Here is a 25,935-nt window from a genome sequence, read left to right as displayed (position 1 = left end):
GAGTTTAAACTCGCAAACACCTGGTAACAGAGGTGAGGAAACGGGAAACACTTGCTTAAAGTAAGCCTTAAGAACTTTACAGGTTAAGATTAGTCGCAAACAGGTGTCCTTGAGCATCCTGCATTGTTTGAAAATGAGAATGGTCGCTAGTTTCAATCCCTGCTATGTGTACAAATCATATTCAAAATGCATTTTTTTTACAATAAACTTGAGAGCCTCCCGTTCATTTTCAGTGGGAACAGTGTTGTTGGTGTCCCTTTTTTGCTAGTGCGTCATAGTCTGGAGTAAAATTTGTTGTGGCAATTCTTAGGCGAGATCCGAGGTGTTGGTCCGTTTACCTTGATCTGTGACGGGTTGATGTTGATGTGGCTGAACGTCACGTCGCGTACGTCGAGCCAAATCGGCCACTCTTTTTTAAACACTCGGCACTCACTTCTTTTTTTCGGGCCACTCATTTTAATGGAAGGATTCCAGGGGAAGGTTTGTGGGTGGCTTTAGCGCAAAACTGCATCTGAAAGCTCAGCGCGCGAATTATAAGAACGCTGTCGTCAAAGCCCACGCTCTAAATTCGGGACTGATACGAATAGAGCGAGAGTGCGCCAAGTCCGTACTACTGAGTACGTACACGCACTTGTGAGTGTGCACCGAGCTTTCTGACACGGCTTCCGGTAGTAAATGCGCAGGCGAGCCCTTCGCCATCTACTGGGAAAACGCAGTCATTGCAGGCAAAATGACAAAAAAAATAAAAGTTTAATAATACAATTTGTTCAGGGTTGGCGGGCCGGATTAAACGGTCCCGTGGGCCGGATGTGGCCCGCGGGCCGTAGTTTGCCCACCCCTGGATTAAGAGATGGATGAGAGAAAGGATAATTCCACCTAAAACATTAAGAACCCAGATCATCGCAAAGCAACTTCACAGCTCAACAGTTTGTCAGCAGCTCTCTCTCACCATGACCTCCTGCCTGACAAAGAAATTCATCTGAGTTTTTTTTTTATTTTTTACTTTGACAAAATTATTTACTTTAGCATGTCAACCCTAACCCTTCATGTATGAGAATCAAAGCATGTTGAGACTCCTCCGAGCTCGCAGCAGGAGTTTGTTTCCCGGATACAAATCAGACAGCAGAACAGTCTTCAAGGAACCAAGCAATTATGGGAATCTAACCAGGATCCTTGTGAAGCCATGGAATTCTATGCAGGTCAGATAATTAAGCTGTTCATATTCTTTTTTTTTTTTTTTTAAACTTGGTTTTAGAGTGCATTTCTAGAGAGGTCATGGGACATGAGGTCTTTTGGACTATGGTCAAATTTTTGTTTTTAAACTTAGAGGACATTTTTAGTGTAGTTTGTGCAAATTATTAGAATTGTGTCATTTGATTTTAATACATTTGTGTAATTTCATCAAAAGGATCAGATTCATTTTAATGATTTTCAGTTTGCTTGATTTAAAAATTAGTTGAACATTAAGTCCAAATATTCAGAATATTTTACAAATGTGAAGATAACTGTGGTAATGAGTCATTGTTTTATTGCCCATTGTATTCAATGATATGTTTTGGTCACCTGACCATATTTGTGTAGGAACTAGGGCGAGATGTTTATGATCTTTATGCTGAGGATGAAGAGGAGTATGCATCGCCACCTCGCACGCTGCTGTCGCCTTCAGAGCACTTCACACTCAACATCAATGTTGGTGGAACGGTAAATTTTCTAGTGGTGAAACCCAGAATGTTCCGAGCCATCAGTTTTCCTTCAGTCTGGCACCAAACATGACATGGACTCGATCCATTATCATATGCTTTAATATAGATTCTTTCCATTTCAGTGAGCGTTCTGTTTTGCCATTTTCAACAGGAATGAGGTTTTATTTGTCAACTTGAATATACCAAAAATTGAGTGTCCAGTTTCTCCACAGCAACTCAGAAATGATTTGTGTACCATATAACAAATTTTGACATGGAAAAAAGTTTTTTTTTTCCCCAAGTAACTTCATAAGATTGATAATTTTTTGAGCTACCAAAACATATACCAGTATTGAAACCTTGACTTTTTAAAACCACAGTAAATTGTTAACTAGGAACCGGCCTTGTTTTGTTTTTCTACGTTTTAGGTGTACCACCTGCCCTACAGGTTAGTTGTCAGATATCCCAAAACACGGATTGGCCGCCTTGCCACATTCACAGACCACAACAGGAAGCTGGAACTATGTGACGACTACATTGTGCACAACAACGAGTTCTTCTTTGATCGGGACCCCACTGTTTTCCAAAATATCTTCAACTTTTATAGGTACCACAAGTTGATGCCATTGGACCCAATTGAAGTAAAACACGGCCCACAAACATCACACTTTTCTTGTTCCTTCTGCCAAGGACCGATGTGTTATGGATTAAAGATGAGCTCTGCCCTCGTAACTTCCTGGAGGAGATCAGTTACTGGGGGGTCAGGCTCAAAAACAGCCAACGCTGCTGTCGCATCTCATTCGAGGAGAGGCAGGACGAGCTGAACGAGCATCTGAAAATACAGAAGCAGCTTATGGCAGAGGTGGGTCAGGACTCTTGAGTGTCTCAGCCGTAGTCTGAGGAGGAAATTGTTTCAGATTTTTATAACTAGGAATGATAATATCATAAGCCAGAATGCTAAATAAACCAATTGCCTTAGAAATTCAATGTCTAAAGAGGCAGCACTGAGTTAATTGAAGAAAATCAAGGGTATCGTTTTTCCTTTGGAGGGCCATTATAACAGTCAACCCAATTAAATGCATGAACTTAAATACAGTACATGCTACTGAACAAACTGATAAAGGTCTTTGAAATCGGAGAAGAGTAAAAACTGTTAAAATTAAAAAATAAAAAATAAAATAAAAAAAGGATGGCTGGATGGTAAAAAAAATTGATAGTAATTTGTCTATTTTTTAAAAGTGAAGCCAATTTGCAATTTTAGTATTGACAGATGAAGTCCGTGCACAATTTGTCTTCGCGGGCCAAATATAATTACACTGTGGGCCAAATCATCTCAAGGTCCCCCGCCCAATCCTAACCCTGCTGTTTTTCATGTCGAAAGTGCGTGCTGACTGACAGTCTGACCTAAATCAGTTTTCCTCTTGACAGATGATGTGATGAGAAAAGGCCTCTTCTTGGCACACATATACCAACATGTTTGCTTCTCACAAGTCCTTGCGCTGATAGTTTGTCATAACACGATTCAGCTTGACCTTTGCTGAGTTAAGAGATTTTCACCATTTTAGTATGTTATTCCTATTTGGCATTTAAAAACCAGTTTGCAAATGAAATTGTCATTTCTTTCAAAATGTTTGATCACAAAGTCTGCTGTCTTTTACTCTCTTTACATTTTACCAGACCTAAATTGCTGGCAGCATAATAAAAACTTCTATGCAGAATAATGCGGTGATATATAATGTTTTTCATATCAAATTAAGAACAGAGACCCAGTCGAAATACAGTTGAATGAAAAAAGTCACGTTTATTATTTCTGACAAATGAAAATAGTTGGAGAGGCCATCATTCACAGACTAAATTATCTTGCAACCCAATAAATGGGTATCAAGGATTATAAAAGAATAACAAGAACAATTTATGGCAATGCAATACACGGTGTTAATTTTCAGTCCCTCAGGTCAGTTTGTAGAACACCTTTTTTTTTTTAAATTAAAGCTAAATTAAGAAAAATTAAATTTAGATTTTCACTTTTTACACAATTTACACTTTACTAAAAAATGTTGCCCACATTTTTATATTTATCCTTTGTATATTTTGCATGTTTTTAATGACTTTTTTGAAATTATTTTTTTTACACACCTTTTTGTTCAATTTTCCAAATTCACTTTACAAACTGACATTATGTATTGCTGCAAAAGCCTAAATAGGTTTGACCAGAAGTTGTCCCAAATTTCCCAGTTGCCAAACATACTGAGGCATACGTATGTAGTCAAAACAACCCTTTCCAAGGCTATGTGTTGCCAATACCAACCTGACACCTGGAAATGTGGCCTTGTGGCGCTCAAGGATCAGCATGAAACGGAAATTCAGTACCTTGCTTTTAGAACATCGTAAATATAAAAAAAAACATAATACAATTTACATTTCATCGGACGTCACAGTTTCCTGGAAAGTAATATAACCTGCTTTTATTTTGTAACCCTGTGCAGCCTTTCCCAACATTTTTTTTCTGCAGGTGGAGATTATGGCATTGGAGGAAGATGAGGCCTTGTATCAAAACATGATCTTTGGACGCACCCGCTGGAAGATCTGGAACATGATGGAAAAACCCTTCTCTTCTGTTTCTGCCAAGTTGATGGCTGTTGCATCTGCCATGTTTGTCCTGATCTCACTGGTTGCTATGACGCTAAACACCGTCGATGAGATGCAGTATAAGGTGTGAAGGGGGAAACTCAGACTAGACATCAACACCGACAAAACATTTCTGATTGCATTTAGATGCCACATTAGTGTCTAAGCACTTTTGTCTAAATGAAACTTCTCAACTGACTTCAACATAGTGCCTTAGCACCAAAATTATTTGCGTTGAATTCGAAGTGCTATGAAAAAAAAATACCGCTTCTCTGATTTTATGTTCCAGACGCCATCAGGACAGCTCAGCAGCAGGTTCTACGGAGATCACGTGGAGATTTTCTGTATCGCTTTCTTTACGATGGAGTACATTCTCCGCTTGCTGTCTACGCCCAACATCAGAAGCTTTGGACGCAGCGTCCTAAATTCTGTCGACCTGATTGCCATATTACCACACTACCTGCAGATTGTCCTTGAGTGTTTCGATGAAGAGGATACACATATGCATTCTGGAGACATTGAAGCCATGACACGTGTTGGGAAGGTAAAAGCAGCACTCTGTGACTGATGAGATTATTATGACCTTACATAAGGAAGCAGACTAAGTATGGATTCCCTCTGTAGTTGGGTCAAGTTCTGAAGATTATGCGATTAATGCGGATCTTCAGGATCCTGAAGCTGGCTCGTCACTCAACAGGCCTCAGAGCCTTCGGCTTCACACTGAGACATTGCTACCAGCAGGTCACATTCTACATGTACCTTAATGCTCCTCGGCCAGACCACTTGTAGTCACATCATTTGTGTGTGCGTGTGTTTAGGTGGGCTGTTTGCTGCTCTTCATTGGCATGGGGATCTTCATGTTTTCAGCCATGGTGTACACGGTCGAGCGTGATGTTCCTAACACCAATTTCACCTCCATGCCGCTTGCGTGGTGGTGGGCAGCTGTGAGTCAATACTACCAGTAACAGCCTTAGTAGGTGTTTTTATGACCGTCAAAACAATGGATAATGCCTGATGAACGTTTCGATTCGGGCCGATTTCAAATCGGTCACCAGAAAACACTTGAATATTGAACGTCCTAACGAACCGAAGTTCTCTCGGTAAAAGCTCATTTTGACAGCTGTTGTTAAAGGATCTCATAATCTGTGTCTCCAATCCCCACAGGTAAGCATTTCCACGGTGGGCTACGGCGACATGCTCCCAGAGACCAACCTGGGCCGCGTCTTTGCCTTCGCCTGCATCGCCTTCGGCATCATCCTCAACGGTATGCCCATTTCCGTCCTCTACAACAAGTTCTCCGATTACTACGGCAAGCTCAAGTCGCAAGAGTATGCCGCCATTACCAAGGCCCGCGGCGATGTGCAGTTTGCCCGAAGAGCTGCCAAGAAGTTTGCAGAATGTTATCAGGACAGCCTTCATTTGAGAGTGTCACGGCTGCAGTGTCAACACATTGAGACAGAAGAGAGCACTAATGGCAGAAGGCTGTTATGGCCACATTGACAACTCATGGCTGTGACTTTTATTTACAATTACAACCTTACAAATCACCTTTGACCCCTAGTAAATTGTTGGACTCATTCTGAAGGACATAATATAATGAAAATCAAGACATCTTTTCCCAACTTTGTAATAGCATCTTTCCTTTCTTCTAAATGTCAAATTGTCTGGAGGAGAACCAATACTGCAAGTGAGGCATGTCTAACGAGTTTGCAAGCATGCTAAGAGTACATGAGGGAGATGCACTATGAAGGCGAGCTAATGTGTAATGGAGACAAGTGTGTGATGCATGTAGGTGCTAACAAACTGCCCAGATGGAATCTTTACATGCAATGAATTTGTCAACATTTCAAAGACAACTGTAATTAAAATCAATTGAAACTTTACATGAAAATATGATCACATTTTATAAAATGTATCTTACCACTGGCATGTCGAGCCATACTGCATCAACCGTTTATGAACACAGAGCAACTGGTCTTTATCGTCACTTCACTGGTTCTTTTATATCAAACAAATTATTTTAGGTGCATTACCTGACATGTTTCGGCGGGCGGAAGAACCCACCGAAACATGTCAGGTAATGCACCTAAAATATTTTGTTTGATATAAAAGAACCAGTGAAGTGATTAAAAAGGGAAAACAAGATGAACTTAGTACAACTGGTCTTTATCGTATTCTCAAGTAGAACAGCAAATGCAAAGCAAAACTATCATGTAACTTTTTAGGTGTAAACCTTCTTTGTTAATGTGACTTGAGGTTCATCTCCAGGGCACAACATTGTGACCCCACTCATGAATTCTGTAGTAATTTGATGTCTCACTCTTTGGGTACTAAGAGCATTACTTAATCAGGTCGTCTGTCCATTTGTTAAACCGGATTACGCTATTTACTCCAGAGATTTTCTGTGATCCTCAAGCAGAAGACCCCAATTAACTTGGGAGTAGAGATGTGTTTACAAGTACTCAAACATCAGCCAAAGTTGATAATGTTCTGTGCTCTCTCTCTCTTTGAGACACTTTTCGGCATTAAACATCTTGAAATAGTTTAGATATGGTCCTCATCAGCTTCTGGAGCAACACAGTCCTACTTCCAGATCCAAAGTGATGCAGAGTGTCACAAGCTGTTTGTATGACTGGTTTATCTATTTTTTCAAGATTTCCAGCAGGATTTCAGCTCCCTTGCTGCTGCTGCCACCGTCAAGCTCAAAGTCTTGTAAAGCTGTCTTCACATCTGCCACCACAGATTTGTCGCAGCTGTTCAGAAGGCTGTAGAAAGTAAAGACAAACATTTAAAAACATTACATCTTGATAATGTAATTTTCTCCTCGGAATGGTATTTAGTGCATGGGTTTGAATCAATTACTGTCTGACAGGGATGACAACACTCAACAGTAACTTGAGTGGGGGAAAATACACACGGACCTGCAGAGCACCATGGCTCCTCTGTTGACTTTTCCCCAACTCTTCAGTTTTTCCATTCCAACAGTGTCCACCAAGATCCTGGAAAATCGCTCTGGCAGAAGGACACAAAGAGAAATTACTCAGCATTCTGTCAGCATTGGCACAAAACTCAACAAATGACCAAGCATGTTTAAATCAAAATGAAAATGCCAATATTGAAATGATTAAATATTAAAAATAAATGTGAAAATATTTATTATATTTTGTCTAAATATGTGATGTGGGGGAAAATATATTGCTTCAATTTAGTCACCTTCTTTGCCAGCCTCAGCCAGAGTGACATCCTGCTCTATCAGCCATTTGAGCACCAGATGCCCTGCAGGATGTTCTGCCATGTGAAGCTAGAAAGAAAAGAAATGAACGTTTGACCCACATGTGTAAACAACTTCACACTAGCACCTTTTTGTGCTATTTCCAACACATGATGGTATGTAATGATTTTAAATGCCCCAAAGTCCTCATTCATTCTCCCTGACCTGTCCTTCAACACCTCCAGGCACTAGATCTTGATTGGCCAGCTGAGCCACAGCTGCCATAGCGGGTCGCAACTCGCCGCAGGCCGCTGCCAGGATGTCACTAACTGTCACGCTGGTGGCTTTGTCCATAACCATGGCGGCGGCATTGTCACGGAGATAATCTAGCAACTGCGGGGAAACAACCTCAAGTAGCTCCTTCCTTCGAAGCGCCGTGTCCTTTTTACTGGTGCAAGAAGAAGAGGTCGAGATGGGTGTTAAGTTGGTCACTTCTTGCTTGCGGACTACAAACTTTACCATCAGGTGTGAGCAGTAATACTTAGACATGCCAAAAGTGACTAGAAAGAATGGTTTTCCATGTCTGACCTGTGCGCATTGCCATCTCCTTTTTCCAGCACCTTGATGATCTCAGGCAGCAAATGAGCCGGGTCTCTGGGGCTCAGCAGGTACAACAGAACCTTTTTGCCATACTTGTTACTGATGACATCATCCAATGATGACATGAGCTCCTGGACAGGTGAGAAACATGCCACTTGATGATGTTCACACATTCAAAGGGGTAAAGAACTCTCAAACAAATGTTACACTTACGGACAACACTGCCTGTTTGACAAGTTTGGTGTCATCCACACAGTCAAATATAGCGAGAAGAACCAGGTGACCAAACTCCCCCTGAGGACACAACAGTCACACATTCAACCCGTTGGCTAAACGTGACAGTGGGTAAAAAAAAAAAAAAAAGATTGTGTGAAAACCCACCGTGGCAAACTTCACCATGTATGTCTTCATTGTTTTGATGATGACTTTCCTGTCCTGAAAAAGAAAAACCTCGGGCTCAAAATAAAGAACATGGTGATATCAGACATGGGTTTTAAAGTGCCGAACCTGCACTAAAACCTTTGATGCATCTTGTCTGATCTTTGAACAAAATTGGCCAAATTATTATTGCACATCATGCAGTAATACTTGCAGAAGCCAAATTGAGACAAATTATATGGGTAAAGTGCATAGAAGAAACTAGACAAATTTTATAGGAAACCTAATAATTCACTGGAATGTGAACCCGCCCTGGTGCAAATAGCAAAAATCGGCCTGTCCCTCACCTTTTGTAATTGCCTAAAGACGCCAAAAGAGGGCAGCAAAAACAATCTAGTTAAACCATTAATTTCAGTTCTACTTGTTTCCTTTGCAACCACATTCCAGCAGATGTGCCAAAGCAACACTGTGACGTTATTTCTTTGGTCAGTGCATGTCAGTGTGTTTACCTTGGTGGTGCCGTGCCACAGACAGTGCATGGCCACTCGAGCTCCATCATGAGTGTGAGCCATGTAGACTACTGCCTCCCTTATGGACTCAATCATTTCCTGTTCACGGTGATACCATACACCAAAGAAACAGGTTCATGAGGGATACAGTCACCGCAACATGACAACATTACTCGAGAACATTACACTCACCGCTCTCTCTTTGGCGGGACTTAACAAGAAAAAGTCCAGGAATACTTTGTGGACGAGAGAATGTTTGATGACCTGCTCTCTGAAACAAATCAATAGTGTTCTCAGCCAAAGAATGAAGGTGTATGATGAATTCATTTTGAATTGACTTACTTCTGTGCCATTGGCGTAAGAATTTGCTTCATATCATTGATGATATGGTGCAACTTGTCCGGGTTGGCTTCTACGACCTTATCGATAGTGTTGCACACCGATGACTGCACGCAGAGAGATCAAGATTGACAACGAGCAGCGGCGACATTGATTCAAGTCCACACAGTTGGACGCATAAAGATATTTTGCATTTTCATCATAAATTCAAAGTTCTTAGGTGCGTTTTTATGCTTCGGTTTGTGTACCTTACAAATGGCGAAGGCGTTTCCATACAGTTCCTCGGTGAGCATGAGTCTCTGCGCAAGCACAGCTTTGTCGTTGTAGGAGTACTCAATGATGGCCGAAGCGGCAGCGTGGCGAAGCATCGGTCGCACGTTACCCTTAAACGTTTGCATCACAGCTGCCACCAGCTCCTTATTCCTGTAGAGACAAATTCACTAAGTCATCTGCTCATAAAAATATAATGGAGACAAACTGTGTTCTAGTCTTAAGGCATTACAAGAACTTTCACATTCAACAGAAATCTTGCGCAACATGCTTGTGATATGGTTAGGAGCAAACAACGTCAAAATGGGACATCAGCATAAAGGCGAGCAACTCACCCATACATCAGCAACTTTTTCACAACGTGCTTGCCGTACTGCGACTTACACAAAGCAACGACATCATCTGCAGGAGACACGTGACGCCGTACATTAGCAAAGCCGGTATGTTTGATAAACAGCAGAATTTGTTTCACTTCCAAATACACACTGAGAATACCAAACTGCCCCTGTTCCATTTTGAATATAATTTTCCTCATAGGAAATAAAGTGTATTCAGTTGTTCGCAAAACTCTTAGTATTGAAGTTTGGCTGGATGGAAAACTATACAAGACAGATAGCTCTAGTTAAAATATCTCACCTTTAAGGGTGTCAAACACTTCTTGTCTTTGCTCATGACTACCCCATTGGATAAAACACTGCAGCACTCGCACAGAGTCATGCGCGTACGCCATCTGGTGGCGGGAGATAGTGGGACTTAGCGCATAGACAGTGCATGTAAATGGCAAAGATTGGTTTTCAACAACTCGGACAAATACCTCTTTGTACTTCCCCCTAATAAGAGCATGAAGGTCCTTCATCAGCTTCCTCTTCAAATCGCTCTCACACTTCTTCCTGTGGACATGCACATCGGACACGCAAAGAATTGTTCATATGTAGATCATGATTGCCAAACAAGCACCACACAAAGGACGAGTTTGAAATTCACTTGTGTGTGTATGAGCATGCATCTACGTACATCCTTAAGTCTCCCCACACTTGTTTGGCCTGATTGATTATTTGGTACATGTCCTTTCGATCTGCTTGCTGTCTGCTTTTCTTCAGGTCTTTTTTCTTCTGCAGCCTGTTCTTCTTCAGCTCTTCATCTGTCTCCTGTGCTCCCTGCTTTTTCTTCTGTGGCTTGAACTCTCCTTTCTTGAACCTCTTTGCCTGCGGACCTGGTCAAAGATAAAAACAAACTAATTCTAAATGTTTTCAAATGGAAGCGTGTGGCAACATGTGCATTGCTTTGTTTATGAAATGTGAGCCACAATTTCCTATTTCATAATTTTTTGGGCTTGGCTAAAAATGGTATACTTGGGTCCCTCCCCCATTATGTCCACGTCACAAAGAATGAACAGTCTACTGCTGTGGCCTTTTTAAAAGACCCTTGTTGCTAAGCAGAGGGGTCTGGGCTTCCCTGGTAAAGCTTGTGCCCCTGAGATAAACAAGCATGAGTGAGTGAGTGAGTGAGTGAGTGAGTGAGTGAGTGAGTGAGTGAGTGAGTGAGTGAGTGAGTGAGTGAGTGAGTGAGTGAGTGAGTGAGTGAGTATAATTCCTTACCTCCATCATCTTTTGTATTGTCTCCTCTTCGTTTGTCAACAGGGAATCTTCTCTTTGAGCCTTTTCCACCTTCCCCTTTACCGCTTAGTAATTTCTTCTTTGGCCCTTTCCCATCTTTAACAAATGTATGTTGTTTCTTGGTGTTATCTCTACTCTTCCCCATGTTGCCCATCATATCTTTCTTGTTATATGGTTTGAAAGGCTTTTTACCAGGTGGCCTACTATTTGATGCTTTCCCAGAAGAATCTGTAGAGAGAGACATATAAACACAATAGGTTCAAACTTAAGACATGATCATTTGGTTGTTGAACAGTGTTTCCAAGCTTACCCTTGCCTTTTTGTTTCAATTTCTTTCCTCCCTTGGGGGAAAGGGGTGATTTAGGTTTAGCTTCCATCCTGCAGAAGTGATAGAAATATTATTTTAATATTTGCTAGGATTAATATTGATGAAAGCATTTAATATAAATTGAACTGCCTGAATTAGCCAATTCAATATTGAATACCAACAATTAACAATGGAAAGTTATGGGAAAACCTGTATCATAACTAGTAACTATTAACAAAATGTGACGTGTGTGTCGGAGGGGCGGATATAACCATTAAAGTAAATAAACGATGTAACGAACTAATTTCTCAAGTAAAGGACATTTTAGGGAATTACAGAAGAGAAACTGACTTGTCGCCATTTTTATCTAGTTTACACTTCGGGTTTAGGTGACACTTTAGCGAGCATTCCGGCGAATTCAAAATTACCAAGCTTTCAAAAAATGCACACATATAATCTACAAATACTAAAAACAACGCCTCTGTCAATGTTCGTTGTTTAAGATGTTTACTTACGTTAGATTGCTAGGACACAGACACGCCGCCTCTAATGTCCACGCGTGTTTTACCCCTACAGTTTACGACACTGAAAGATCCAATCAAACTCGACGTTTCCTACCGTAAAACGTTCGTATCGTTACGACAATGCCGTAGCACAAAATAAACGACCCGAAACTTTTTTTAATTTCTCCGACTGAGCCAGGATCCACAAAAGCAGTTCGCCATATGGTCATTATTTTCCTTAAACGTTTCCTGCTTGTTAAAATTGTTTTGACATTTACCAAAAGTTAGCAAAATGCTTTTTAAAATTGTTTTGACTGTTACTTAAAGTCGTGCAAGGTTGCAATCAATCTATAGGAGGTGATGATCAAAAAAGTACCAACAAATTATTAATTGATATGTAATTAAATATTTTCTTTAAAAAAAAAAAGAAATCTGGTGTTCTTTCAATAGTAATCGCTTAAAAAAAAAAGTCTATGGGGGAGGACTACGGTAACCAACAGGCTCAGTAGTGTTAGGGGTGTCTCCCTGTTGCCTGGCAACGGAGGCAATGGAACTGGACATTGGAAAGTTTGGACATGAGACACGCTAAAATTGCAACGATCAAGTAAAAACGTAAGCGCGACCTACCATTATTTTGCCAGCATTTAATATGTTAGCATATGACCAATAATGGAATGACTGTTTTTCCTTTATTCTAGTTTTGAGACAAGGAGTGAAGATGTCTACAATACTCCCATTTCACGATGGCAGTGAAAAGGGTGACCGCACACACACTAAGCATGAATGAATTATTATGCGTTGTATTATGTAAATTGGAACAATTGTTACATCTATTGTTGTGATGGTGATCATGCCTTCTGTAATCTGAAACTTTTTTTTTTATTATCACAGAAGCGGCTTGTGATCACATTGCGGTATCTGCTGGGGGGAAACAACTTCCTGCAGACATGCATTACAAATATGAGCAGCTTTATTCAAGACCGTTCATCACTCCCGGCTCCAACATCCCAGAAAACCTCCTGAATCTCTCGTATCTTTCATGTATACCTCTGCCATGGAGGCCATTAGTTTATCTTTGTGTGCAACTATCTATGAATTAGACGCTCTAGATTTATTCATCATTATTATTTTCATTAATTATTGAGGCCATCACAGGATGCTGCTGTTGACACCCTTCTTCTTATTTTCCTCATAACAACAAAATTAAAGCTAAACAATCATGTCTTCAACAATCAGTTTCCTCCTTTAGGGACATAGCTGTTAGTATAAAACCTGACCTTAATTTCACAGTGGCTCTGAACTTAAAAAAAACATGAATATGGACTTTGATTCAATCTTTTTCTCAGTCACTCTTTTGGCTACGACTGTAAGCGCAGAGCAAACCTACTGCTGCTGGAAGACAGAACACTGATCTTTATTGCAGGTCAGATCCTGATCCTGCTTGATATTTCCACCAAGCAGCAGAAATACATCCGCTCCCGCAGTGGAAGTGGAATTGGTTCGATTGGGGTAAGAATGGGGGGAAATAAATTATAAGGCAACAAATACTGTGTACAACCTGAATCCTAATGATAGGATATCCCAGACTATGCCACTGGCCCATTTGGTAGCAATGTCTCCCGCCTCCTCCAGGACATGCGTGAAGTTCTGCAGATACATTTCCAGCAGACATTTGGTTCTGCCACACCTGGCAGGTGTCCTCATTTGAGCACTTGAGGTCATAATCAGTTGCTCAAGTCTTTGCAGTCAAAGAATATATTCTGTCATCACTAATTAGGTCATTCACAGTTTTTCCCCAAATTCTGGAAAAATAGACTCCGTTTCTTGCATTAGCCCTGGAGTGCATAAATAATGTAGTGAGTGGCTGGTAATTATTTAAATTATGTATGTATAGGTTCACCCAAGCCAAGAGTATTTTGTTGTGGCGGAAAAGGGGGAAAAGCCCATCGTGATAATATATGAGTATTCGTCACTACAAGCATACCGTATTCTTAGAGGTAAGCAAACCTATATCTGTGTTGTATAATTTGGTGTTGCGCTCATTTGTTCATTGGGTGTGTGTAGATGGTGCAGAACATGCTTTTAGCTCTGTGAGCTTTAACAGTGATGGGAGTCTTCTGGCCACTCTGGCCAGTGCACCAGACTACATGTTGACAGTGTGGAAGTGGAGGCAGGAGGAGGTAATGCTCAGGTGTAAAGCCATTTCTCAAGAGGTTTACCGGGTGAGCTTCTCCCCATACAACCCTGACCTGCTCACATCATCGGGATCTGGACATATCAAGTAAAGGACACAATTCTTACAGTTCTTTCACTGTCCTTTGATGATTTAAATGTTGTCCCTGCCTAGGTTCTGGAGAATGGCCAGCACATTTACAGGTCTCAAATTGGAAGGACTTATTGGTCATTTTGGCAAAACTGCAGCGACAGACATTGAAGGCTACATGGAACTTCCCGATGGAAAGGTTTGTTTCCTGCATTTTTGACAGGTTGGGTTTATTTAAGGAAGGAGGTGTGGCTCAAAAACAATGCAAGGCTTTGACCCATGTGCATCTTCTCAAGGTGGTTTCTGGCTCAACCTGGGGTAACCTGCTTGTGTGGGATGGAAATTCTATCAAAGTTGAGATCTGCAGCAAGGGAGGACAGTGTTGTCATGCAGGGGCTGTCCAACCGTTTGCCTTGGAGGATGGACAACTGATGAGCTTTGGCTCTGATGGAGTGATCCGGGTAAAACGGAAATAATTGTCATAACTGAAAGGCTGCAGTGGTCCTGTTGGTTCAATAAGCCATTGTGACCACGCTTTGTGCCTGCAGGGCTGGGACTTTGAAACAATCAACAATGCAGACAGTAGCAGTGAAAGCGGCAAGTTTGAAATGGAGCCCATGAATGAGATGACGGTTGGGCGCCACGTATGTCTCTCCTCAATCGTGAAAACGTCCCAGCCGGACTCGATTGTTTGGTTTGCTCAGGTCACCACTCATCTCTCATGAAAATGCACAAATTGTACCTCGAGGAATAATTCAAACTGGAACTCTTTTATTTTGTAGGATTCCAATGGCGCTATTTGGAAACTGGATCTTTCATTCACATACACTGTGAGGCTCATCTGCACAATTAACAAAGCAATGTTTACCTTGACTTTTGAATCGGATTAAATTAAGGATCATGTTGAGTGAACGGTAAAATAACCTATTTTGACCAATCACCCTACGCATTGTGACATTTCCAAATCGGGTCTATTTGAAGAGTTGGGCACCTCCACACCACTTTCTGGAACGACTGTAAACAAATTGTCTGCTCTACTCTAGTAACTACTCTACAGCAATCGAACAGAATTGAATGACTTTAACTGAAATCTTCGTAAACAGACTCCTGATCCAGAGTGCCTGTTATCCTTCCATGCCGGACCAATCAAGGGTCTTGATGTGTCAAAGAAAAGTCACCTTATGGCCACCACTGCTCTGGACCGTGAGTCATTACTTCTTCTTTACTGAATGCTATTGTTTTAATTTGTTTTTAACTTTTTAACTCTTTGTAACGTGACCTTGAGTGACCTGAAAGGCGCTTCTAAATTAAATGTATTATTGTTATTACTATATATTTTTTCTTCTATGCTTACATATGGACAAAATTATTGCCATGCTTCCTGTTGTGTTCTTTTGATGAGGTGAATGATGAAATGCAAATGTGTTTACCTTGTCTCAAAGCTATCCATCTTCCTTTTCAGGAAAAAAAGTATCTTTGCTTTTGTCAGTTAAATACTGTTTTAATGACCACTGAGTTTTTGTTGTTGTTGTTAGTTGAAAGGATACCAAGGATTGTCTCCAGTATTCTGGGTATTTTCTTTTCCAGGTTCAGTCAGAGTCTTTGACTTTCTGGCGAAAACAGAACTAATCAGTAGCAGATTCAATCAAGGTGGAACTGCTCTTCACTGGGCACCACCTTCTGTAAGTAAAGATGCAGTAGTACAACTTCATTTCTATAAGACAGAACAACTGGTTTTGTCCAAGGGACCCAACTCAAGGGGACCACTGCTTTGGTGGAATCTTATTTTATTTTGCACTGAAGAAGCATAGACCTATACTTACTAAATCTATTTTGGGAATTTCAGCTACATTTTACATAATTTGAATGGGTAAATGATTCACAAAATTTGTTGGGAAATAAACTACCGTATTTTCCGGACTATAAGGCGCACCTAAAAACCTAAAATCTTCTCAAAAGCCGACAGTGCGCCTTATAGTCCAGTGCGCCTTATATATGGACTAAATTCCTAAATTCAAACTGGCCCGAAGCATTGTGTCATGAAATCAAGCACAAGTGGCCTGCTGAAGACTATGAATCATGAATCAAAAAGACTATGGATCATTATTTTGTGATTATAAAGTCATTTGTTGCATCTGAAGTTGAAATAAAAAAGATAAAATGGAGAATGATTTTATTTGGATTAAAAATCTGACATGATGCATTAATGGTGCGCCTTATAGTCCGGTGCGCCTTATATAAGGATTAAGTTTTGAAATGGGCCATTCATTGAAGGTGCGCCTTATAGTCCGGTGCGCCTTATAGTCCGGAAAATACGGTAAGTCTAAATAATAAATCACAAAAATGTTCCACTTCCAATTATGCGGACCGCCTTCAATACCGCCACAATCACTAGATGGTCGCCGACCACCGGCTGACAATCCCTGACGCAAGACAGTAATGGAATAAATAACCTCAAATATTTTTTTGCAGGTGAACCACAGTGGAGGTTTATTGGTGGCAGGATTTGAAGATGGGGTTGTTCGCTTACTGGAGATTTTCGACCCCACGGGGTTGCACAACAATAAAGGAGATGCCCACATTCGACTCAAACAGGCCTTCAAGCCACATAATTCCACTATAACATCGGTTGCTTATGAGTACAATGGAAAAATATTAGCCACGGGAGTAAGTACGTTGTTATAATCTTTTTAGAAATTATAATATTGTAAATAATTTGCTTACAAGACTTGCAGTGCATTTAATTGGAAAAGTTTTATTTCATTTGGAGTGGGGACAAAATCTCAGCCACTAATCTGATGATTTTTTTCTTATTGGCTGTCATGAGGGGAGTCTTCATTTAAATTTCACATTTTACCTTTAAAAAAATCTTTCAGAGCTCAGATTGCACGGTATTTTTCTTTACTGTTGGAGAAAAATATGAGCCAATCGGCTTTGTCCATGTTCCTGGACCAGTACAATTACTCGAGTGGTCACCTACTTCCCATGTAAGTATCTATTTGAAGGAGATTCTATTTTGCATGTGCAAAACACATGATACACAGTCTTTATTATGATTCTTGCACAGCATGAAAGCCAATGTACCATTTTCTAATCTTGTACAGCATGAAAACAGGCTGCTAATACTATGTCAGAATGGTCATGTTGTGGAGGTACCATGTCCTGATCAGAATATGCTGAAGCCAACCAAATCCTACCAACTGCTTGAACTGCCGAGAAAATCCTTCTACTTCAATAGCATCAAATCACAAATCAAGGTTCTGCTTCACGTCTATGATTTCAGTATATGTCATTAACTATACTGTTACAGCAATGTTTCTTGATTGAAAAGTTAAACAATATACAGCATGCTACCAATTATTTTCATTTAAATAATCAACAAAACTGACTTGCAAATATATCCATGCATTGTAGAGAAAAGAGGAAATAGCAAAATGGCAAGCTTTAAAGGCAAAGCAGCAAGAAGAGCAAGAGGAGCATCAAATCATAGGAGACAAGATACTGGAAGAGGAATTACCCCCTATTTTCATCAGTAACCCTCGCAGTCCTCTTCACTGTGGTTTCTACTCACAGCCTGGCCAATTTTGGCTCGCAATGGTACACACACATGAAATCACGAGATCGGCAGATCTCGTCCAACACACCAATCAGCCCACGTTTGCAGAAATTAACTCCAAGAATAAGATATTCTATATTACCGTAATTCTCGGACTATAAATCGCGTTTTTTTTCATAGTTTGGGTGGGGGGGCGACTTATACTCAGGAGCGACTTATATACATATATATGTTTTTTTCACTTTTTTGGGCACTTTATGGCTGGTGCGACTTATACTCCGGTGCGATTTATAGTCCGAAAATTACGGTAATGTTCTATTCTTGGACTTATTATCGGTTCTAATGTATATCTGCCTCATTTGCATTAATACTTTGGTCTCCAGGGAGGGTCTGACTCAGGTTTCTTGTACCATTGCAAATTCTCTGAGAGTCAGGATGAGGATCCAAACCAACGTCAAGACAAGCCATTTGACTACCTGACTGTCCTCAATGCTGATGATGATGCTATTTGTTCGGTCACATTCAAGTATGATTACTCCAGACACTAAAGTGAAAATACTTTGTAGTGATCAGATTATGTTTGGTTGTTTTTGTCACAGCTCCAACAGGCAGCTCATGATATGCGGAATGCACTCGGGCTCGATCAGAGCTTATCCTTTGGATCCCGGCGATCACGCTCTAAAATCCATGCAGGCGTACTGGGAACTGAGTATCCACGACAGCACTTATGGACACTTGCGGCATGTCTGTTGCAGTCATGACGACAAGTTTGTGCTTACAGCAGGAGATGATGGAAATATCTTCTCCTTCAACTTGCTTTCTCATGAGGAGCTGCAGAAAGGACTGGGAAGAAAAAGGGCCATGGTTCCTTCTCCAAGGGTTAGTCATATATATATATTTTTTTACAAAGAAGCTTTCTTTTGGATCCATTTATGTTGACATGCAGATTAGTGGTTTTATAGAAAAACAATATTGTGATCCTTCAACTAGGACGGACTTGAGAATGAGGATTTGGCTCAGGACATCGATGACCCAGCGGCTGATAGGTTGAGTATGAATCAATTGTCATTGGATATCACCTTCCCTGGACAATCACCAAATGATTCCCGAGCGCGGCACCGCTGCTGCTCACTGCTCCCCTCTCCCCCAGGGGATGGATCAAAATCACACGGGGATGGGTTAAATGCAGAGGACAACTTTCACCGCACCCAGATGTGTGTGTGACGATTATTGGGACTTTTGGGACTTTAACCTTATGTCAGTTTTTGACAGATTAAGTCACCTGTATAGCTGACAATTCCCAACTGACAATTTAACTTTTAACATCGGGAAGTCATTGTATGTGGCCTTGAATTGTTTCCCCCACAACGCAACTAGATTTTAAATATTCGAAAACTCAATTGAAGTATAAACCGCCACACACATTAAGTTAGTTATGTTTTCCCGTACCAGGTTAAAACGTAAAGAAATTGTGGGCTAGATAAACTTTTATTGTTATGATAAATCTTTCCAGAACGCAAGGTGTTTGATGTGTTTCGAAAAATCATTGAAGTGATTTGATTCGCTCGCCTAGCATAGAGAGGGTCAAACAGAAGTTGGAGAGAGACAATCAGTGCCAACAAGCTGAGAAGAAGAAATCGGACAAGCGGAGAAAGCTGGCTGAGATTCAGAATACATTCAAAAAACTGCTGAAGGACAACCTTGAGCTGCCAGAACATTACCGACTCACACTTACGGTACAAAAACATAAACGCGGTAGAATGTTGTTAATGAAAAAGACAAATCTGAATTGAGACTGGGTGAAAGTAAATTGGCTTTTATGGCTTTGTAATTTATTTGTAAGCAGGAGCTGCAGCTGGACAAGTGTTTTGCAGAACAGGCTGAGAAGGAGAAGACCCAGAAATTAAAAGAACTCCAAGAACAAATGAGTTGGGAAGAACAACACTCCCATATAGCTCTAAACAAACTACAGCAATGGTATTGACTGATTACTAGTACGGCTTTCGTCACGGTGTGATATTCCACTTAAGATGCTTTTCATTTTAGTGTCGATATTTTCTCCACAAATAGTAATATCATTTGTCTCGTGAACTTGTTACTCGAATTTCCTCATGCACATTCTTCGAAAACACCGATTTTTTTTTAACACACGACCAAATTATAAAAGATGAAGAATTTTGTAAAGGCTTGGATGTGTTTTTCTTTCAGGTTCAATGTTTCCCTGGAATCCAACATAGTCACAGTATTTGCAATCCACTCTAATCACAGAGTCTCCACATACCATATTCCACCACTTTCTTCAGTACAGACTCATCAACAGAGCAGTTATAGCGATAACAGCAGCAATAAAAATGCTCCAGATAAACACAAGAAATCCAAAGATCAAACTGTAAAAGACAATCAAGTAACAGATGGTGAGACAACAATTAGTTTTAGCAGCGAAATACGGTACATTAACATCCCGCTGATGTGTGCTCACCAGAAGAGGATATGCCACACCCACTGGTGACTCGATCGTCAACGGTAAAGCTGGCAGATCGGCAGGTAGAGCGGCTCAGAAAGGCCGCGGAGAAAGCTGAACAGGCAAGGGCCAAGATTGAAAAGAGGAAGCAGGAATGGGACAAGATGTAAGTGTAGTATCACTGCAGATCTTTTTCCACACTAAAAGCCACGACCCATGATTTGTACAACTAACACAACGCTAACCATTTGATTGGTATCTCAGTTATACAGAGAAACCCAAAAAGAACTGCGAAGATCCACACGATGTGCAGGCCATCTGCGAAGCCAAAGCGAGTATTGGGGACTTGAAACTTAAAACTGACAAAAACTTTACTGTAGCAAAACACTTGAGAATGAATGCAGATAAAAAGAAAGCAGAGATGACAAACCTGGAGGGCAATGTAAAGCACACACACACATTTATCATTTGGATTTTTAAATTTAATTTCTAGATGACTACTCATGAGATTTTTTTTAAATAATTGTATTCATCCCTCCAGATACGTGAGAAACAAACTGAGATGAACAGAGAAATTGTGGCCTTGCGAGACTCCAAACTTCTCCTGTTATCCAAACTGGGAGCCCTAGTTAAACAGCTCCGGAGGGTCCAGAGTTGTTTGCCATCGCAACTCCACCGCCACCCACCCCCGCTGCCCACTATACGATGTGAGGAAGTACCAGAGAAGAGCCAGCGATGCACCCGAACCATTCTAGAAAGATACAGAGCGCTGAAGGAGAAAAGGTGCTGGGGCCACATTTCATATTTGTTATCAGTCTCAATTTTTTGCATTCATCTAAAAGTGATTTGTTTTATTATCATCAAAACATTTATCGAAAATGTACCTGCTACAGGTTTCAGTGGACCGAGCAGGAGAATCAAGAGAGAACCACAGATTTCCTGAAGCGACTGGAAAATGTAATTGAGGAAATGAAGGAAGCAGGAGATGGGTTAGTTGTATCTGCTGCCCCTGAAGAAAGAGAAGAAGAGGAAGCAGCACAACTGAGCAAGGAGGAGAGCAAATTGCTAGACATGCAGGATTGTCTCCTGGAAAAGGTCTGGGATACAGTTTAGTTTCAGGTCACAAATAAATGAGTCATTTTATGATTTGAAAATGTATTCATTTTTTTAATTACTAGATGGAAAGCATGGTGAATCAGTTTGACAAGGAGCACATGATGTGTCTTCAGAAGGTACAGATGCTAGATTGGAAGTTAAAACTTGGCAACCTCCGTCAGCTTACACTCTATCAGGAGCTCCTGCTCCTCAAAGAAGTGGCCAAGACTGAGGAGATTTTGCAAGAGAAGCTCAACACATGTGTGAAGGAGGAGAACAACTTGAAGGTGAGAAAATTGTAACCTGTGTTTTTTTCAGTGTATTTTTGGACGTTTGTTTATTTTTTTTGTATTTGTTTATACAAATTGTCACCTGTGTTGTCTCACCATTTATTTTTTTCTGTATATTTTTGTACATTTATTTTATCTGTATTTGTTTACACTTTTGTCAAAAGTATAAGCTGGACGAGTGTAAGGAAGAGCTAGAACTGAAGTATAAAGCCATAACTGAGGTGCGGGAGAAAGAGAAGGCTGTAACAAAAGCCTTCCAGGCGTCGTTGGGTTACGACCAAAAAATTGAAGAATATCTGAAAAAGGTTTTCAGAAGAAAAATCAAACGCACTAAGAAAAAGGAGGAGCCAGGTGAAGGTGAGAAGAGGACTCATCAAATATACCTAAGTGCGAGTGATCTTGTTTTCATGGTCCAAATGTATTTTGCAGAAGAAGAGGATGAGGACGACTTTGACAATTATGAAGACTGGGATGGCGATGATGATTGGGATGCAGTGGAAGGAGAAGCTGCTGTAGAGGAATGCCCTCTAGGTCAATGTTTTTTTTTTTTAAGGCTCCTGAATTCTGTTTTGTTCATGTGTGTGTGTGTGTGTCCGTGTGTGTGCGTGTGTACCTTTTCTACTTTTGGTCACAGGCTGTGAGCCAAAGTTGTTTGAGCACATACTGCATCTACGTGAACGTCGACTGGACATGGAAGAACTGCTGACAGATGAGAAGAAAACTGCTGACGCTCTTGAGAAGGAGTGTGACTGCCTTGTGAAGAAGGTGTAACATAGGACAAGATTTAATCACTTAACCTTTATTAGTCCCCCAAAGGGGAAATGTTGTCATTTCAGTTGCATTGACAGATACAGGAAAACAGAAAATAACGTGCAGAACAAAAACCTACATTGCTTGAAAAAGTAATAATTGAACTTTTTCACATTTTGCCTCCTTACAACCACAAACCTCGATGTTTTTAGGGATCATTGACCCGATTTTCGTGGCGATTTTGAACACAAAACGTCGTAGGAGAAACATGTCGTTTGTTTGAACCTCCAGCTCAAATCAGTAAAAATCAGTCGGAAGGCAGTAGAGGATGAATTGGAGCAAGTCAACAGGGAGAAACAGCAGAAGATGAATCAACTAGATGTTGTGGTTCCTCTAAGACTACAGCAGGTAAAGAGAACTGGGGGAGTTTATTGTATATTTTAAGAAAAGCAACACATTCTTTCAAATGATTTTCTGCCACCGTCTACTTTGCTTTCCCTTTTCTTTAAGATTGAGTTTGATATCACAGTTCGGGTTCCTCCAGACCTCCGTCCGGCATTGGTACTGAACAGGACAGAGCTGAAATGTCTGCAGGAGCGAGTGAAGCAGCTGGAGGTTGAAAAGCAGCAGCAGATCGAAGTCTACAATCAAGCCAAGCAGCAGCACATCAGGCTCATTCAAGAACGCAAGGACATGAACAATGAGATCCAGTGTAAGACCCGAATAGATACATAACCAGAGAGCCTTGATGCACTCATCAAATTATGTTTTGTTTCAATGTAGCGCTTGAGAAGCTTTGTAATCAGCTAATGATGAGAAGGTTTGGGAGAGAGGTCGATCTGGAAGTTCTGCAGACGCTGTCCGGTAACAGGACCGTTGAGGAGCTGAAGCAGGAGAAACTCCTTCAAGAAGCTGCATTTGCCAAAGAAATCAAAAAGTGGGATGTACGTGGAACTTTGTGTGTGTTGGTTTAGGAGTGCATGTGTGTGAGTTTTACAAGGATTGACAAGAATTCTTGTCGACATTTGTTTTTCTGCATACACTTCTTAGATCAGAGTAGAAAAAGCTCGTGAGGCTCTGATGGAGAAGACAAGGAGCAACACAGAGCGACTCCTCCGCTTGAATAGTCTCTTTGAGCAGAAGAAGGAGCTGGAGCAGAAACTCGATGCAAGACAGAAGAAAATTGTAATTTGTTTTTGTAATCTGAATGTTATGATTATTGACATTACATAAGTAAGACGTAAGGTATACTCATTATTGAGAGACAACTGGTTCACAGGTCACAATTCTTATTTCTGCATACAATACAGTAATTACATCCGGCTTAGCATTGTTTGAAATGCCGCATTTTCAGACAAGAGGCAAAGGTAATGGAATACAGGGACTTTAAGCAGACTGATGCATTCTTACCACAATCTAACACTTTCCAGGCATCTTAATAAAAAGCCTCTAAAACACAGGTGTCAAACCCAAGGCCCGGGGGCCAGATACTGCCCGCCACATCATTTTATGTGGCCCGCGAAGACAAATTGTCCATCAAATCCGGTGCGTCATTACTAGAATTGCAATAATATTTGTCCAGTTTTTCCTCATCTGATTTGAAAACGAGTTATTTGTCAGTTTGTTTTGTAGCTTTTACTGTATATATGAGGTGCTCATGCATTTGTTTGGGTTGACAGTCATAATGGCCCTCCGAAAGAAGCTATGACTACAATGCGGCCCGCGAAAAAAAAAGGTTGACCCCCCTGCTCTAAAAGGTTTTCATTAAAATACCCCAAAGATTAAGATTCACTTTACAACATCCACACGAGTTTTCTTGCTGAAATTAGTTTCTTTAAAGTAATCTCCTGTCTCATGCAAAGCCACCCCTAAGCCCTCGTCCCTGCATACACCGTTAGATCGATGGAGAGTATGGTTTACGTTACCATGACAACTAGGAGCAAAACTCTAAAAACTGTTTTCTTGACCCTTTTGCAAACAATTTTAAGCAAGCTATGAGGACATTTTCTTCCCTCTTTCATATAATACATGTGTGTTCTCAGGGCAAACAGCTCCAAGACAGCAGCGGGCGAGATGGCAGACATGAAATCTTGAGTCTTCAAGAGCTGGTAAGAAAGCAGTCGCAGCAGATGGAGCATCTCAATACAGAAATCAACCTCCTTTCGCTTAAAGGAGCCCACGCCCATCTACCAAGCCATGCGAAGCTGCCTCCACTTGCTCATTCACACAACCCAACAATTCGAAAACACCTGAGAAAACCAGGTAAACCAAATTTTGATAGAAAAGACACAAAGGTGTACAACTGAATGTATCCCAAACTACAAGTCAGAAATTAAATTGATATTTTTAAAATTAATATGACCACATGCTTAAGCATATAACCAAGTGTTGGAATTTTGTAAAGATATACAAAGACACATTTTACTCAATATATGAGCACTATGAACATTAATATAAGAAGCTAATGATTTTGTGTGCAGACATTTCTTTTTGGTGTGTTGATTAAATGATTGAGAAATTAATTTTAGATAGTCCTCCTTGCAGTCAGTAACGTGAAGAAACTTATTTGGGAAGAAATTGTTCTTGATGCTACATCTGGATGATTTATTAATAATACATAATTAAGAAATCCCAATTACGTTTTTTTTTTTCTTTAGTTTACACATTTATCTCTACAACATGTTTCCCACCACCGCCGTGGTTGAAGACATTTTAAAACAGAGAAGTGTACCTTATCCTCATGTGGTCATTGTGATCATTGCGTTTTGCCCACTAGTCGGACTTCACTGCAACCTCTAAGGGGCGCCAAAACAGCGGTGAAAACAGCAAAAAATAATCACCCACTCCCTTTTTAGTGCATCGGAAGCTTATACTAACTATGCGGGACTCACCCTTTTGTTGTAGCTCTAATCGTTTTTAGGTGTCTTCACTGAATTTGGATGTTGATCACTCCCGTTCTTTAGTTTAGTGTTCCTCTCCAGCTTGTTATGACGCTATATGTGACGTCATAGACGCAAGAACATACATATGCGCGCGTCACGACTTTATTGATCTATTCGCTTTTCCTCTCACGGGGAAAAACGTTTTGAATTGAACCGGAGCAATCGATTGAAGCTATAATTGTGAAAATCAATACTAAATTTTCATGTCGTAAATTTTCAAGCGCCATTTTTTTCTTGATATTAAGCTATTTCCTAAAACATATAGCTGAGCGGGGGGCATGCTCAGGTTAGTTCCTTTTTTTAATTGATTTATTCCTTTCAGAAAATCTTTGATTATTCAAAAAAAGAATCAACTAAAATCAAATGGCATACCAGAACTCATTGAATGATTTGAATTTACTGCTTGTTAATAAAGTTACCCATCTATTTTATAACCTTGATCATGGCCTCATCATTGGGTTAATTGGTAACTTACAATCGCATCTCCTGGTTTTTTTTTTTTACTTTTGTAGTTATTTTTATTAGGTTATCAACA

General features: G+C 40.5%; 3 protein-coding genes across 5 annotated transcripts; 2 read left to right on the top strand and 1 right to left on the bottom strand.

The window, feature by feature from the left end:
• The first annotated feature begins 1,064 nt into the window (after positions 1-1,064).
• On the top strand, positions 1,065-6,221 carry kcnv2a (potassium channel, subfamily V, member 2a). The gene is made up of 9 exons (XM_061293662.1): positions 1,065-1,199; positions 1,582-1,701; positions 2,111-2,289; positions 2,373-2,544; positions 4,195-4,395; positions 4,600-4,854; positions 4,935-5,051; positions 5,129-5,254; positions 5,475-6,221. The coding sequence occupies exons 1-9, from the start codon at positions 1,065-1,067 to the stop codon at positions 5,808-5,810; spliced, it is 1,641 nt and encodes a 546-aa protein (XP_061149646.1). The 3' UTR covers positions 5,811-6,221.
• Positions 5,780-12,150, bottom strand: pum3 (pumilio RNA-binding family member 3). Of its 2 annotated transcripts, none has more exons than XM_061293660.1 (18): positions 12,056-12,150; positions 11,544-11,611; positions 11,216-11,461; positions 10,632-10,830; positions 10,432-10,507; positions 10,254-10,347; positions 9,953-10,019; positions 9,596-9,770; positions 9,351-9,454; positions 9,201-9,279; positions 9,009-9,107; positions 8,503-8,556; positions 8,335-8,415; positions 8,110-8,252; positions 7,747-7,969; positions 7,524-7,611; positions 7,232-7,322; positions 5,780-7,075 (listed from the first exon to the last, which is right to left on the bottom strand). In XM_061293660.1, exons 2-18 carry the CDS (start codon positions 11,608-11,610, stop codon positions 6,952-6,954), a joined length of 2,010 nt encoding a protein of 669 aa, XP_061149644.1. In that variant the 5' UTR covers position 11,611; positions 12,056-12,150; the 3' UTR covers positions 5,780-6,951. The 2 variants fall into 2 exon arrangements, with proteins under 2 accessions (XP_061149644.1, XP_061149645.1); XM_061293661.1 differs by having other exon boundaries at positions 11,550-11,611.
• Positions 12,151-12,186: 36 nt separating this feature from the next.
• Positions 12,187-25,093, top strand: LOC133163603 (cilia- and flagella-associated protein 44-like). 2 transcript variants are annotated; one of them, XM_061293659.1, is made up of 36 exons: positions 12,187-12,655; positions 12,742-12,801; positions 12,935-13,073; positions 13,390-13,552; positions 13,938-14,040; positions 14,108-14,324; positions 14,391-14,505; positions 14,603-14,767; positions 14,855-15,010; positions 15,089-15,136; positions 15,410-15,509; positions 15,894-15,988; positions 16,779-16,973; positions 17,183-17,293; positions 17,411-17,563; positions 17,721-17,903; positions 18,246-18,388; positions 18,462-18,741; positions 18,853-18,908; positions 19,436-19,598; positions 19,709-19,839; positions 20,071-20,276; positions 20,345-20,489; positions 20,588-20,765; positions 20,865-21,106; positions 21,217-21,418; positions 21,502-21,705; positions 21,873-22,065; positions 22,138-22,239; positions 22,343-22,473; positions 22,750-22,866; positions 22,969-23,170; positions 23,242-23,402; positions 23,509-23,643; positions 24,501-24,566; positions 24,631-25,093. In XM_061293659.1, the coding sequence occupies exons 2-36, from the start codon at positions 12,762-12,764 to the stop codon at positions 24,709-24,711; spliced, it is 5,121 nt and encodes a 1,706-aa protein (XP_061149643.1). In that variant the 5' UTR covers positions 12,187-12,655; positions 12,742-12,761; the 3' UTR covers positions 24,712-25,093. The 2 variants fall into 2 exon arrangements, with proteins under 2 accessions (XP_061149643.1, XP_061149642.1); XM_061293658.1 differs by having other exon boundaries at positions 24,501-25,093.
• The last annotated feature ends 842 nt before the right edge of the window (positions 25,094-25,935 follow it).

The sequence above is a fragment of the Syngnathus typhle genome, linkage group LG12 (genome assembly GCF_033458585.1).
Source record: "Syngnathus typhle isolate RoL2023-S1 ecotype Sweden linkage group LG12, RoL_Styp_1.0, whole genome shotgun sequence".
Classification (NCBI taxonomy): Eukaryota; Metazoa; Chordata; class Actinopteri; order Syngnathiformes; family Syngnathidae; genus Syngnathus; species Syngnathus typhle.
The sequence above is the reverse complement of the archived record's forward strand: the minus strand, read 5'-3'. Positions and strand labels throughout refer to the sequence as shown.

Coding starts and splice junctions, on each gene's coding strand:
- kcnv2a (XM_061293662.1), top strand. CDS start 1,065: ATGTTGAGACTCCTCCGAGCTCGCAGCAGGAGTTTGTTTCCCGGATAC. Junction 4,855..4,934: donor CCATGACACGTGTTGGGAAG/GTAAAAGCAGCA, acceptor TTCCCTCTGTAG/TTGGGTCAAGTTCTGAAGAT. Junction 5,255..5,474: donor TTGCGTGGTGGTGGGCAGCT/GTGAGTCAATAC, acceptor CAATCCCCACAG/GTAAGCATTTCCACGGTGGG.
- pum3 (XM_061293660.1), bottom strand. CDS start 11,610: ATGGAAGCTAAACCTAAATCACCCCTTTCCCCCAAGGGAGGAAAGAAA. Junction 7,970..8,109: donor GGAGATGGCAATGCGCACAG/GTCAGACATGGA, acceptor TTCTTGCACCAG/TAAAAAGGACACGGCGCTTC. Junction 7,076..7,231: donor GGAGCCATGGTGCTCTGCAG/GTCCGTGTGTAT, acceptor TACTTTCTACAG/CCTTCTGAACAGCTGCGACA.
- LOC133163603 (XM_061293658.1), top strand. CDS start 12,762: ATGTCTACAATACTCCCATTTCACGATGGCAGTGAAAAGG. Junction 15,510..15,893: donor GGCCACCACTGCTCTGGACC/GTGAGTCATTAC, acceptor TTTCTTTTCCAG/GTTCAGTCAGAGTCTTTGAC. Junction 22,474..22,749: donor GTGACTGCCTTGTGAAGAAG/GTGTAACATAGG, acceptor TTGAACCTCCAG/CTCAAATCAGTAAAAATCAG.